This window comes from Anabrus simplex, chromosome 7 (genome assembly GCF_040414725.1).
Source record: "Anabrus simplex isolate iqAnaSimp1 chromosome 7, ASM4041472v1, whole genome shotgun sequence".
NCBI lineage: Eukaryota > Metazoa > Arthropoda > Insecta > Orthoptera > Tettigoniidae > Anabrus > Anabrus simplex.
In genome coordinates this window covers 119097817-119111345 of record NC_090271.1, presented here as the reverse complement: position 1 = coordinate 119111345, position 13529 = coordinate 119097817, and the positions used below count along the sequence as shown (strand labels likewise).

The 13529-nt window shown below is 39.9% G+C and overlaps 1 protein-coding gene across 3 annotated transcripts in view; it reads left to right on the top strand.

The window, feature by feature from the left end:
• The window catches only part of mus201 (rad2 superfamily protein mus201), a 111605-nt gene that overhangs the window by 10791 nt on the left and 87285 nt on the right, over positions 1-13529 (top strand). For all 3 annotated transcript variants that reach the window (XM_067151280.2, XM_068228615.1, XM_067151281.2), the window contains one exon: positions 3027-3198. In XM_067151280.2, coding sequence (XP_067007381.2) covers positions 3027-3198 — 172 coding nt within the window. The remainder of the gene's footprint in view (positions 1-3026; positions 3199-13529) is intronic.

Below are 13529 nucleotides of genomic sequence, written 5' to 3'. Positions count from 1 at the left end.
AATATATGAATTACCTTTCTTGGATGTTCTAGTAAGAAAGAAACCGGACGGCACGTTAGGACATACCGTCTATCGTAAACGTACCCGCACAAATCGCTACTTCCATGCAGATTCTCACCAACATCCAGCACAAAAACAAGGCATTCTCCCGTCGCTCACCAAGAGGGAGAGACGAATTTGTGAGCCATCAAATATCCAGGTAGAGATGGACACAGTCATGTTCAAGGGTAATGGTTACGGCGATTTGCAGATTCATAGAGCCCTGCATCCCAGAGAAACGACCAAGCAAAGCACACAGAAGGAAGAAGTGAAGGGAACTGCCTACCTGCCCTACATTCACAACACCACAGATCGAATTGCCAAGCCCCTCCGCAAACACAATATAAAAACCGTGTTTGGCACAGTCACTAAAATTGTTCACAGTCTGAGTAAAACCAAGGACAAATTGTCCCCACTTTTACATCCTGGGGTATACGAAATTCCCTGTACTTGCGGTAAGGTATACATTGGCCAAACATGCCGGTCCATTGGTACTCTTATCAAGGAACATGATCCAGCCAGACAAATCGGCAATAGCTGAGCACGCTCTATCACCGGGCCATGATGTCGTGTTCCAAGATGCTCGAGCTCTTACCCACACTAAACACTACAGGTCCAGGATTATACGAGAAGCTGTGGAAATACATAGAAATCGTAGGAATTTCAACAGGGACACTGGCTATCAGTTTAGTAAAATGTGTTTGCCAGCCATTAAAGATTTACTTAGGTAGTTCTCTTCCCTGTCCCTTCACTACTGTCATTTCGTTTCGTTGTTTTTCAAATTTGTACGTTCCTCATCGCCAGATGTTTCATTCCAGGCTTGTGTCAATGTCATACTTTCATATGTGCATACACCTGTTATGTTATGTGACCCTTTCATACTGATTCTGATCCGGTGAGCCATCTGGTGATGAATGAACGTACCACTTCCACTTCTATTATAATGTCTAAATTCAAACCTCATTGTTTGAGAACCCTTTCTCATGAACAGTCGAGATTTTCTTCTGAAGACGCTGTGACATACCCACTCTTGCCCTCAGATGTGTGACAAAATGTGACGTGGCGGGTCACCTTAATTTTAATATAAATAAATAATCTCTCATTGTTTCTCCATAAACAATATCCCATGGGCGCCAGCCTTCAAGCTTATGGCTTGAAAACGATAGTTGATAATTAATAATAATACGTAATGAGATTCAGATGCAAAGTGAACTAAGTTAAGATCTTCTCCGATGTAAGACGTACAGCCCTCCTCCGATATATTGATAGTATCTTCTTTCAAAACGTAAGTAAGTAGAATCGTAAGTCAGAAGAGCCCTCTCCAGCTCATGTCGTCGATGTATATAGGCTCCAAAGTCTCCCTTCATCAACCGTATCACATGGTCCAGTAAGATCTGATTACTATCGCTTCTCCTATCCATTGCTGTATATCCATCATGTTGCTTCATAACGTCCATTCACATAGGTTGGACTTTCCCGCGCAATCAAGGCGTCAGGTAGTGGACTTTGAAAAGTACGCGTTCAGAGTATAGAAAGGGTAAGATCTCTCGTAAGCTTGATGATGTACATTTCCTGGTAATGGGCTGAAATTAGCCTGGTGATTCCGGTCACCTGACCTCGGCTATTGGAAATTGACTGCAAGCTATTAATACAAATGATGATGTAATACTTTACTCAATAAGTCGTTCGTTCAGAATACATTATAGCCGCATTACAAAGAAATGAAATGATAATGTGAAATGGATGACTAAAAATCCTGTGTATATATAACAATAATAATTTAAAAAGATGTACCAGTGATTAAATATATACATCTTTTCAATTAATTACACAGTTCTATAATTTAGTACATGCTGACGCAGAGCAAAGTTCTCTGTGAAACGTAAAGAATTTCACCTTGGTAAAACTATTTTTCCTTTCATTAGTTAGGCATGACAAATCAAAATCAGACGTACAGAACCCAGACTCAAAATTCATGTTGATTTATGAAATAGATCACAAGATGTGAATAGGAGAATTGGTGCTGCTGAGTCAGCATTTGGACGTTTATCCCGTTGTGTGTTCAAGAATAAGGACCTTACAGTGCATACAAAGATCATGGTTTACCGTGGTATTGTCATATCGACACTGCTTTACAGTTATGAAAATCGGACTCTCTACTGTCAAGATATCAGAAAGCTAGAGCGCTTCCATGTGCAAAAACTTCCGTTTTGAACATCAAAAAAGAAGACCATGTCATCAAGCTTGCAGTTCTTGAGAAAGCGTGTGCGATAAGCATTGAGGCTGCCATCATTGGCAATCATCTCAGGTAGGGGGCTGATGACCTTCGATATTAGACCCCTTAAAACAACAAGCATCATCATCATTATCATCATCTCAGGTGGATAAGCCACGTCCGTCGCATGAGTGATTCCAGGTTTCCTTGTCAACTGTTGTATGGTGAACACTGCTCCAGCATAAGACTTCATGGATCCCTTTGAAGCATTTCAAGAACCAGCTAAAGCAGACTATGACGGCTGGAAGCAACACTCAAGCCTGGGATACATTTACTGAGAATCGTACACTTTGGCACCACATTGTTTCTACATGTTACTGTGAAGAAGAACGATGTAGTCATGAAGAGGCTAAGCGACCAGCACCAGTACTTCTACAACTGACTCGGAATCAACAAAGATGTCATCTGTGCTTGTTGCTCTCACAGCACTGAAGGGATCCATCGGAATATTGAGACACCATTTACATTCATGCTTATATTAACACACTCGGTATGCTGCAAAATGCAAATTTGGTTTTTAGATATATTTGTATTTAATTTTCTTTGTTCATAACTCCTGTAGGCTATTAATTTATAAATTTGTTCTAGTAACCTGGATCGTTGTGGTCATGTATATTTTCAGGTGGATTAATAAAAAAAATTATTCTGATTGTGAGTACTAGCTTGCATATCTGGGTGTAAAAAATGATATCATAAAATCATCTTCCTACAGATCAGAATCAGCTGAGGAGTCAATTCCACACAAGTACAATGATCTCCATACTCTGGATGTGAACAGTGCCCATTTCCGGTCATTGCCTGCTGATATGAGACATGATATACTTGTGGAATTGAAGGAAACAAGAAAGCAGAGCTCTTGGGGAAGGTTGCACGAAATTCCCAAGGTGAGATCGGTAACATTTTGTTCTCTTCTTTAGAGGATATGACTTCAGTTCATATAATGGTGTATTGAAGCTTTCATGAGTGGGATGCCTGACAGAAATATCATTGTTCGATCGTCATACAGTACGATCTACTTTCATGTAGGTGCTCCCATTTGTCCTGTTTTATGAAATTTGTGTATGTATGGTTGATATGGATGTGTACTAACCATAACAATGATTTGAATTTCATTAATATTCATCCTCATTAAGTGTAGTTGGTGTAGTGGAGTCTTGCCAGGATATATGTCAAAATATATCTTGTAATACATGTCAAGAGGCGAATCATATAAATCTTACCTTGTATTACTCGGAGGAGAATGTTACGTTCATCGGCAAGGCTAGGGACCTGCAAACCCATTCTTAAAAATACATTTAGTTTTATGAAAAAACATTGTAAACTATACAGATTTTCCATAACACCTGTGTAAGCTGCCACTGCTAGGCTGAATATTTTTGAAATATGGTGGTACTCAAAAATTCAACTTAGATGGGATTACCAACTGTGGCACAATAAATCCTCCAAGACACTTGTTAATCAAGGCCCCACACCGCTGGCTGCGCAGAAGCGTGTGACTGGGGAAGACATGTCCATGCGCATACCGCCATGTTGCGGGCGCTCCTCAGCTTGATGCGGGAGATCGTATGGAATTCATGCTTTAACTTACATTTCGCACACATGAAAACATTCACCTAATAAAATTAATGACAGCCTACACCGACTACCGTGTACACATGCAATAAATAAGTTATACATAATATCAAGACTGTGGTAATATAAAATACAGTATACTTCCGTATAAAAACTGAACAATCTACACAAATTCTTTGGATAGCCTATAGGTGGCGCACCTAAAAAAAAAAAAAAAGAACCTTTAGCAGATTGAATAAGAAGACTTAAAAATACACTACTACAAAAGTACACTACCGGGTACCTCGAAAATGATCATGTTTGTAACTGATGTGTTTGAACATTGTACGTATGGCAAGAAGGCCAGACTCAAAGGACGAGAATCGCGTGGCAATCTGTCTCTTGAGAAACCTAGGATCAACAATTATTTAGCTTTATTGAAAAGATGAAGACATGTTCAAAAAGCTGTCTACAACTTATGATTACATGTCGTAAGATAAAAATTACATGTGTCTTAGCAGACTGAAGAACACATAAATTAAATATTTACAAACGCCTGTCCCGATAACAATAATCTTCAATATCAACAAAAAAGGAAACCTGTGAAATAAAATCTTTCTATGAAAGGGACGTAGGTGGTTTGAAAAGTTCTCGGAATGTACTAGAATTATCTTACCTCGGTGGAAGTGCTTTTATTTTTCAACATAGTCTCCCTGTAGACTAATGCATTTTGGTCCAGCGATGTTCCAATGCCTTGATCCCATCTTGAAAATGAGATTCCTCCAGGCCTGCAAAATACCTCTCCAATTCAGCTGTCAGTTCTTCCCTTGTAGAAAATCTCCGTCCACCAAGGAAAATTTTCAGCTTGGGGAATAGATGAAAGTCTGATGGTGCCAAATCAGGTGAATAAGGTGGATGTGGCAACAATTCGCACCCCAGTTCATGAAGTTTTGCCATGGCAATAACACTTGTGTGCGGCGGAGCGTTGTCCTGATGAAAGATGACCTTTTTCCTTGCCAAACTAGGCCTTGTTTGGCGTATCTTTTCCTGTAGTTGGTCTAGGAGGTTTGCATAGTATTGCCCTGTACTTGTTTGGCCAGTAGGAAGATAATCTATCAGCAGAATGTCTTTTTCATCCCAGAAAACTGAGGCCATGACCTTTCCGGCTGAACGCACTGCCTTTGCTTTCTTTGGTGGTGGTGAATCAGCATGTTTCCACTGCTTTGACTGCTGTTTTGTCTCTGGGGTATAATAGTGGACCCAAGTTTCATCTGTAGTCACAAACCAGCACAAAAAATCTTGTTGGTTGCACTGAAAACGGGCCAGACTTTGTTCGGACATTTCCAATCTGGTACGTTTATTGTCCAATGTCAAGAGCCGCGGCACCCATCTTGCGGATAATTTTTTCATACCCAATTCTTTGGTTCAAATATAATATACCCGTTCAGAAGACATCCCTACAGTTTCAGCAATCTCCCACACTTTCAGTCGACGATCCTCCATGACCATTTTATGCACTTTTGCGATAAATTCTGGGGTCGTTACACTTTTTGGCCGTCCACTACGCGGATCATCATCCGTGCTCTCCCGACCAAATTTAAACTCGCTGGTCCACTTGGCAACAGTTGAAAATGAAGGAGCAGAGCCCCTAATGTGTTCTGAAAGTCGGGATGAATTTCCTTTGCTTTCATACCTTTCTTTACAAAGTATTTAATCACGGCTCGAATCTCAGTTTTTTCCATTGTCACAAATCACTACGCGGGAACAACAACAAAGAGTCGTCACTACCACACTCCTGCAGCTAGAGCACTGATGCACCACGTGTTCGCTCACAAAGGATGTGTGATTATTACGCGGGAACCTCGTTGCTCTAGCACTGACATCTAGCGGCGATTCCGAGAACATTTCAAACCGTCCTCGTACATAGCTTACTTCGTATGATTCCTCTCAGATAAGTCATTACAGCAAATTTTACTCAATTATCTGAACAGATTGTTTAAAAATTACATGACTGCAGAAATCTTTCTAAAACAATCAGATACATGGTTTATCATTTTTGAATATGAAATGCCGGCTCTGCGGTGTAGGGGTAGCATGTCTACTTCTTACCCGGAGGTTCCGGGTTCATTCCCTGGCCAGGTCAGAGATTTGTACCTGGATTTGAGTGCTGGTTCGAGGTCCGCTCAACATACGTGATTACAATTGCGGAACTATCTGATGGTGACATAACGGCTGAGAGGATTCGCCGTGCTGACCGCATGACACCTCGTAATCTGCAGGCCTTCAAGCTGAGCAGCGGTCGCTTGTTAGGCCATGGCCTTTCGGACCTGTTGTGCCATGGGGTTTGGTTTGGATATGAAATAACGTAATTGGAAGAGTAGATGTTAAATTATCATGTTTGTGTGATCTGGATTTAGGTAAATGCTGCCTGACATTCGTTACACTGGTGCTAGTCTTCTGTTGTGTATTTCTTAAAATGAAATTAATGTCTAGGGTTAGTTTGAGTTTCTCTGCGTGGTTTAGGGTTAAGTTTTATTTTCTACAATTTGCTTTTCTTCGCACCGGCACAGATAGGTCTTACGGCGACGATGGAACATGAAAGGCCTAGGAATGGGAAGAGCCTATAGCCTTAATTAAAAGTACAACCCCAGCATTTGCTGGTGTGAAAATGTCAAACCACGGAAAACCATCTTCAGGGCTGCTGACAGTGGGGTTCGAACTCACTATATCCCGAGTGCAAGCTCACAGCTGCGCGGTCCTAACTGCATGGGCAACTCGCCCGGTTAGGCTTAAGTAAGAATGTTATCATTTAAGATGTAAAACCCTCCTCATAATATTATCTTCTTAAATATTACTGCTTTTACAAACTTATTCTGAATTAACATTATCTGAGCATATAAAAATTGAAAGTGCATTCTAATTTTTCTCTAATATGAGCACCATGATTTACACCAGAAAGAAAATAAAATGAAATTGAAAGTAAAGCATTTGCAAACAAAAAAGATTAATATCATAGTGAAAAGTTAATTTGATTAGCGTTTTCTAATGCTGACTGGGATTGACAAGATTGTAATGAGCTTTCTTTAGACTTTACATTGTCAGTTTTTTCTGGAATAGCGTATTGACAATTATTATAAAGCAAGTGGGAAAAATTGGAGAAGTTAAGACATAGATACTAATAAATCATTTTTCAGATAATTGATAATTTGAAGCAATACCTTACCCTAATATTAGAAGGTTTTATCAAGTTGTATCAGTCATATCTTACGGATTCTAGGCCCAGGTTTATCAAATTTGTAATACCGCTACACAGTTTGTATGAAAAAAATGTAGTCTTTTTCAGAACAGCTTTTTAGTTCTAAGCAATTATCCCCGATGAATTGAAAAAAGGGAAACAAGAAAAGAAGCCTAAATATTCTAAATTTCATTTCAATGCGTTCTCTGAATCAACCACCCTATAACCTGTTTATTTCTCGATTATGGTAAATGAAAGTTATTTTTTAACAGTTCAATTTCTGCTCACATGTGAAAAGAAATACCAGATCCCTTCTGATAGCAGTCTGTACAAATGAAGGCTGCACACGAATTCACCCTCGTGAATATCTTTCCATTCCACAGGTAATGCCTAACTTTAGGCCTAACATTGCAGATCAATTTAACTAATGTAATGTATCAGCTCCCACATTCTTTGAAAATATTTCACAATATATTATCACTCCGTCACAAATAATACCAAACCAGACCCGCTAACAGGCATGATTCAAATCGAAAACATGCAAGGGTCTGCAAACATTACCACGTGCTAGCCATGCATTCGAAACTGAAGTGCCCGCAACATGGTGATGCGCGAAAGTGTTCAATATTCCACTTAGCATCAGCAAGCTCCATGAGTCTAGGTAAGTAATATTAAAGTCTTTGTTGTTAATATGCATTGCACTGGCCTCCCTCAGTTGCTGGGGAAGCTCTTCACGATGTACCCGCTGTCGATTTACACCAATCTTGTTGTTGCTAACAGACATCTCATCAACAGTTGGTAGCTCCTAACAAAGCCGCTAGCCACGAAAGAACATTGATCTGTAGTATCTCGTACCATGCTGCATGAGCCTCCTGCTGTCTTGGCTGGCAGGCCTGTCTTGAAGTTCTACCATAGAGTTTGTTTACTTCTCAAGGGAGGGGACTTCTGTGGTGCAGTCTGTTATCGTTTTGTTGCCAAGATAGCCCCATGCGACAAGCATGCTACGTACATACCGCATCATTTGGGAGGTGTCACGTTAAGGAGTAGAATATGTTCACAACAGCTGGCGTGAATTCTCATTCTAAGTCATTTAGAAAAAAAGCTCCACATTATTGAAGAGGCAGAGCAAATTGGTAATATTAGCGCTGCAGGAAGAAAGTACAATGTGGACAAAAGTTGCAGTACATGGTTGGATGGGAAATTAAGCTTATCTTGAACGTCCAAATGATAACCAGCGGGTATTTCATTGACAAAAAAAAGCGAAGTTTCCAGAATTAAAATACAGGATATGCAAATATGTGACTGAAAAGAGACGGTTTGAATGTGCGGTCACAATTGAAATGTATCATTTGAAAGATATAGCGGTAGGATAAGAATTAACAGTTATGGGTTATAAGGCTAGCTGTGGATGGCTCACGCATGGTTTTGAATAAAATTATTTCAGTTTTCACTAACTGATGTATCCGTGCTTCACTACGGGATTCTCAGAAAGACTGACTGTGTGGTTTTCCTGAGATCAACATAGGTCATTGCAAAAATATCAGTAGGAAAGTAGCGATTAACACATTGAACACGATGCCCAAGTGTTGCTCGGGCTCTGTCATTTACTGCCATATCCGGTGCCCGAGCGGTGGTCGGGCTTGGTTTCTTAACTAATAAATAATCGCTTGCTTGAAATACATCCATGTCTCTTCCCGTAAACATGAATGACAACATTACAGTACCGCATACTGCTGCTAAATGGGAGCACTGACCTTCGCTGGATAGAATACGAATGCTTGTTTTGAAGAGTAGCGAGAATGTATTCCGCGCGCTTAGCTTTCCTGCTCATTGCTACAATGGCGTCACGTTCTGTTGACTCGCTTAGCGATAGTGCTATAGAAACCCTAATAAACTGTAATTCAGGATCCGAACTGGATGACAGTGATGATGATGATGATGATGATGATGAAGGATCCGTCATTTATTCAGGTAAAGATACATACACAATTATAACGACAATATCAAAATGCTGGCAGGACCTAATGTTTACAGTGCACTACGTCTTCTGGTATAGGCTAGAGCAATTTTGTTACTTTCATTGATCTGTCTCTGTCTTATCCTTGGCTTTGACAATATGAAAGTGACTGAGGTATGAGCGATGCTAGTAATCCCTTTCCTTATGCAGCCAGTCCCTGTTATGAATGGTGTGAAAATGTTGCTCATAGGGTCAATTGGTGCATGCATTTCAGTGGGCTTGGCAGACTGATATGTAATCGCAACTCCTGGCTCAGTGAGGAAAGCAGCGGGAAGCTACCTTACTTCTCATTTCCCTAGTAGGCTTCTTCAGTGATACCTAGCCCATCTATGACAGCTGATGGTGGAGCTGTTGAGGATCCAACTAGCTTTAGGGCTGTGGACTGAACATACACATACAAACAGAAATCCGCCAGTGGCATATATTCTGTTCATCAGCTAGCTTGTAACTGAATTCCGACTTACGGTTTTGATATATTTTTGTATAAGGTACTTGTTATTTTTCAGGTAATGAAGATAATGATTATGAGGTTCGGGATTTCGCTGAGCAGTTTGTCAGGCCATTTCGCCCTCCGAGGCGACAGTCTGCACCTGCTTACAACTGGACAGAGGAAGATGGCAAACAATCTCTTCCCGATTTTAAGGACGTAGTGGTGTGAACGCTAATATAAATAGTGAGAGTTCTGTGTTTGATTGCTTTTCTGTGTTTTTCGGTGCAGACGTAATAAAATCTATAAAAACTGAAACTAACTAGCTGCTGTGAGTATTGCAGAAATGCGACAAGCTGGAACGTTAAAGCCGAGTTCTACCTGGAATAAGGGGACCACAGTGAATTTATTTGAACTGTATTATTTTTTTGGCATAGTGCTTCATATGTGTATTGTGAAATTGCCGAAACTAAGTGATTATTGGAGTAATCATCCCGTAATTCAAACCTCTTTCTCTAGGAAGTTACTGATCAGAGATTGATTCTTTCAAATTCGAAATATGCTGCACATAAACAATAATGACACTTTTATACCCAGAAATAAGCCTGGTCATGATCCATTGCATAAAATATGCCCATTTTACGATATTTCAGTTGCAAAATGCCAAACTTCATTCTACCCAGAACGTAACTTGACAATTGATGAAGGCCTGTGTCCATTTCGAGGCAGAATTTCGTTTCGCGTGTATATGAAAAACAAACCGCATAAATATGGGATCAAATTTTACATGGTTGCTGACGCCAAATCCGGTTATGCACTAAACATAAAAATGTACTCAGGAAGGGCTGGAAACGAGGACAATTCTATCACAACATTGGTTCGTGAACTTTGCGGCAATCTATTAGGGCAAGGTCATGTCATCTATATGGACAGATTTTACACAAGCCCGGTGTTATTTTATGAGCTATGGAAGCAAAAAACCCTTGCGGTGGGTACCATAATGAAAAATAGAAGGGGGCTTCCAAAAGATTTCATGAAATTCCCACTGAAGAAACCAGAATTTTCATTCCGTAGATGTGATCACTTATTTTGTTGGAAGTGGAGGGATACACGTGATGTGTACATGTTATCGACATAGTGTTTCGGCCTCAACATTCAAGGTAAAATCTAGATTTGGTACAATGGAAAAAGTGAAGTCAGGCGTAGCCATAAATTACAATGAAAACAAACCTGGTGTGGACCACAACGATCAGCTACTAGCTTACTATCCATTTGGTAGAAAAACTTTGAAGTGGTGGAAGAAAGTATTTTTTCATCTCTTCACCGCGGCAGTGGTCAATTAAAAAAAATTTATTAATCAAGTGGTCAATTCCTTCATTCTGTACAAGAAATCAAGAGATAACAATAAGATTTGTCATCTGAATGACTACATGAAGGCTCTTTCAGCTGCATTTGCAGAGAAAGGGGGAGAGGAAGTCCAGAAAGATCTGCCGTTGCCACCATCTTCTGTCAGCCGTCTTGCAGCTCGCCATTTTCCAACAAAAATACTATCAACAGAACATAAGGCAAGACCTACAAGAGTGTGTAAAGTGTGCTCAGAAACATCACTAAAAGAGACTGGAAAACTATCTAGGAAAGAGACGCGATGGTATTGTGAAAGCTGTAATACGCCTCTCTGTTTACCGAAATGTTTTGAATCTTATCACACGAAGTCAAAATTTTGTTTATTGGGACTGTAAGAAAAGATTATATTGACAAATAACATCCCTTTTTTTCTCTCATATAAGCATAGTAATAATGTACTAATGTAAAAATGTTAAATCTAAATATGAAAACATTATTACAAAGATGAATTGAAATATAAAAAGAAAAAAAGTTTATAAAACGTGATAAATATTTTGGCCCCCTTTCATATTCTGGTGCAAAAAATTAAAAAATGAAATGAGATCAATGCTGAGACATATAATTATAGTTTCAAATACAACAAGAATAATTAATTTATCTCAACAAGTGTTGAAATTATAAAGCCTCAAAGTATGGCTAAAATGCACAGTATACAGCAGTCAACAGGTTACAAATATGCCAGTGTTCAGTGTGCTAAAAGCAATGTTATCGTATAAAATACTTGATCATACGAAAATCCGCACATTTTCTCGCTCTTAACGAACTGTACTACGGTGCCGATCTAACAGTCCAAAGTTCCAGAGCTGGAAGAATGACCAGGCCGCAGACAGCCGTGAACACTCATCTGCAATTATTCTGTTAAATATGCACACTGCTCATTCCAATCAGTGCCTCAGAGTAAGGATTGAATAGCTCGAATGCTATCATGAACCAGTGTGTTACGTTCCTGTAGTATCAGAAAAACGTTATTTAAGGCCAAGGCCACTACCTTCACACTCCTAGCCCTTTCCTATCCCATTGTCGCTATAAGACTTATCTGTGTCAGTGTGACGTAAGGCAAATTTTAAAAAATACTCTGTATGCAGCAGTAATCCTATCTATAGGAGATGAGTGGTAACAGAAGACACTAATAAGGGAACATCCACAATGGTGAAGTCGCCGATCGCGATGAAACTTAGCAAACACATTGAGGTACATGTAAAAACAATGCCAGCATCAATTTTAGGTGCCAACATTCATTAGCGCGTTAACTAAGGGGCCTAAAAGTTGCGACATTTCAAGTTCCGCGCGATCAGCGATGAATACCTGCTGGCCAATGCTAAGCCGGCACACACACTTCCCGTCTGGAGACACACCCTCTGCACCGCCTTTTACCCTCCAAGTGGTTCTCCCCGGCACGTTCCCCTCCCTTCTCCTCGCGCTTGCCGGCTGCTTGGCTGTGGAATGAGACCGGCGCTATATTTTGCTTCTTTACGTACTATAATTATTGAAATCCTTTAAATCACGTTCCGTTTCACACATAATGATAACAAATAACCTAAACGTATTTACTCATATTTTATGCAAATGTTATATTTTCATTCCTGCTAATTCCAGTGGGTTCTCAATTCGTGGGTACAACCCCGAGTTAAGCACCATCGGGCATGGACAAACGTGGTATAAGGTGCTGCGTCCAACCTAGGCTTAAATTATTATTTACGTCTGAAACACCTTGAAGCTGTCGGTAGTGTCATTTAGAGTGGACATACATATGAAATTTATTAAAATAAATCACCCACCTTGAAACAACGTTAAATATCCTTTTATTTAAAGAAATTACGTGCCCGGGTAGAGGATCTCAATGAATGTAATGAGATGATGTACCTCGGGATATCAAAATATGGTTACAGGTCAAGACCTTCTTTTCATGTCCACTCCCCTACCCCCATTTTGTGTACGCTATCAGTTGTGTCATAACGAAACGAAATCGCGAACAACAGCAATTATAAACTCCGGGTTAGAAACTGCTGGTATTTCCCGTATTACGTACTCTGGTATAAGGAATCTAGATAGAATGTTTTTATTTGTGCTTGTATTGAACGATGTATTTATGTTTTGCAGTGAAAGGCACAACACATTTCAATTGCAGCCATGGTTGTCGAACATAAATCAATTAAATGCATAGACAACTTTGATATGAGTATGACATGGAATGATTGACGTAATAAGCAAAGTCTTTAAAAAGAAATAAAGATGTGCATTTATATATGCAGTAGATATACTGTAATCACAGGCAGAGCTGTAGTCCTACTTACTCGTACTTTTGTGCTATAGCTGACAGAGGTCTATGTATTCAACAAGTAGCCATATTAAAGTATCACACGACAATCTTCTGGGTACAATGGCAGTTACATACGTAAAAGTGTACATGGCTATTGTACGAACTGGTACAACAATGTAAACTGCCTATAGAATGTGGAAATTCCAAGAGAGAGCTATGAGGAAGGCTGATAGCGTACGCAGTGTAGCACAGGTTCTGTTCGACAGCTAAGCAGATGGCAGCGCGGGGAGAGGGAAACGAGTGGTGCTGAACCAGGCAGGG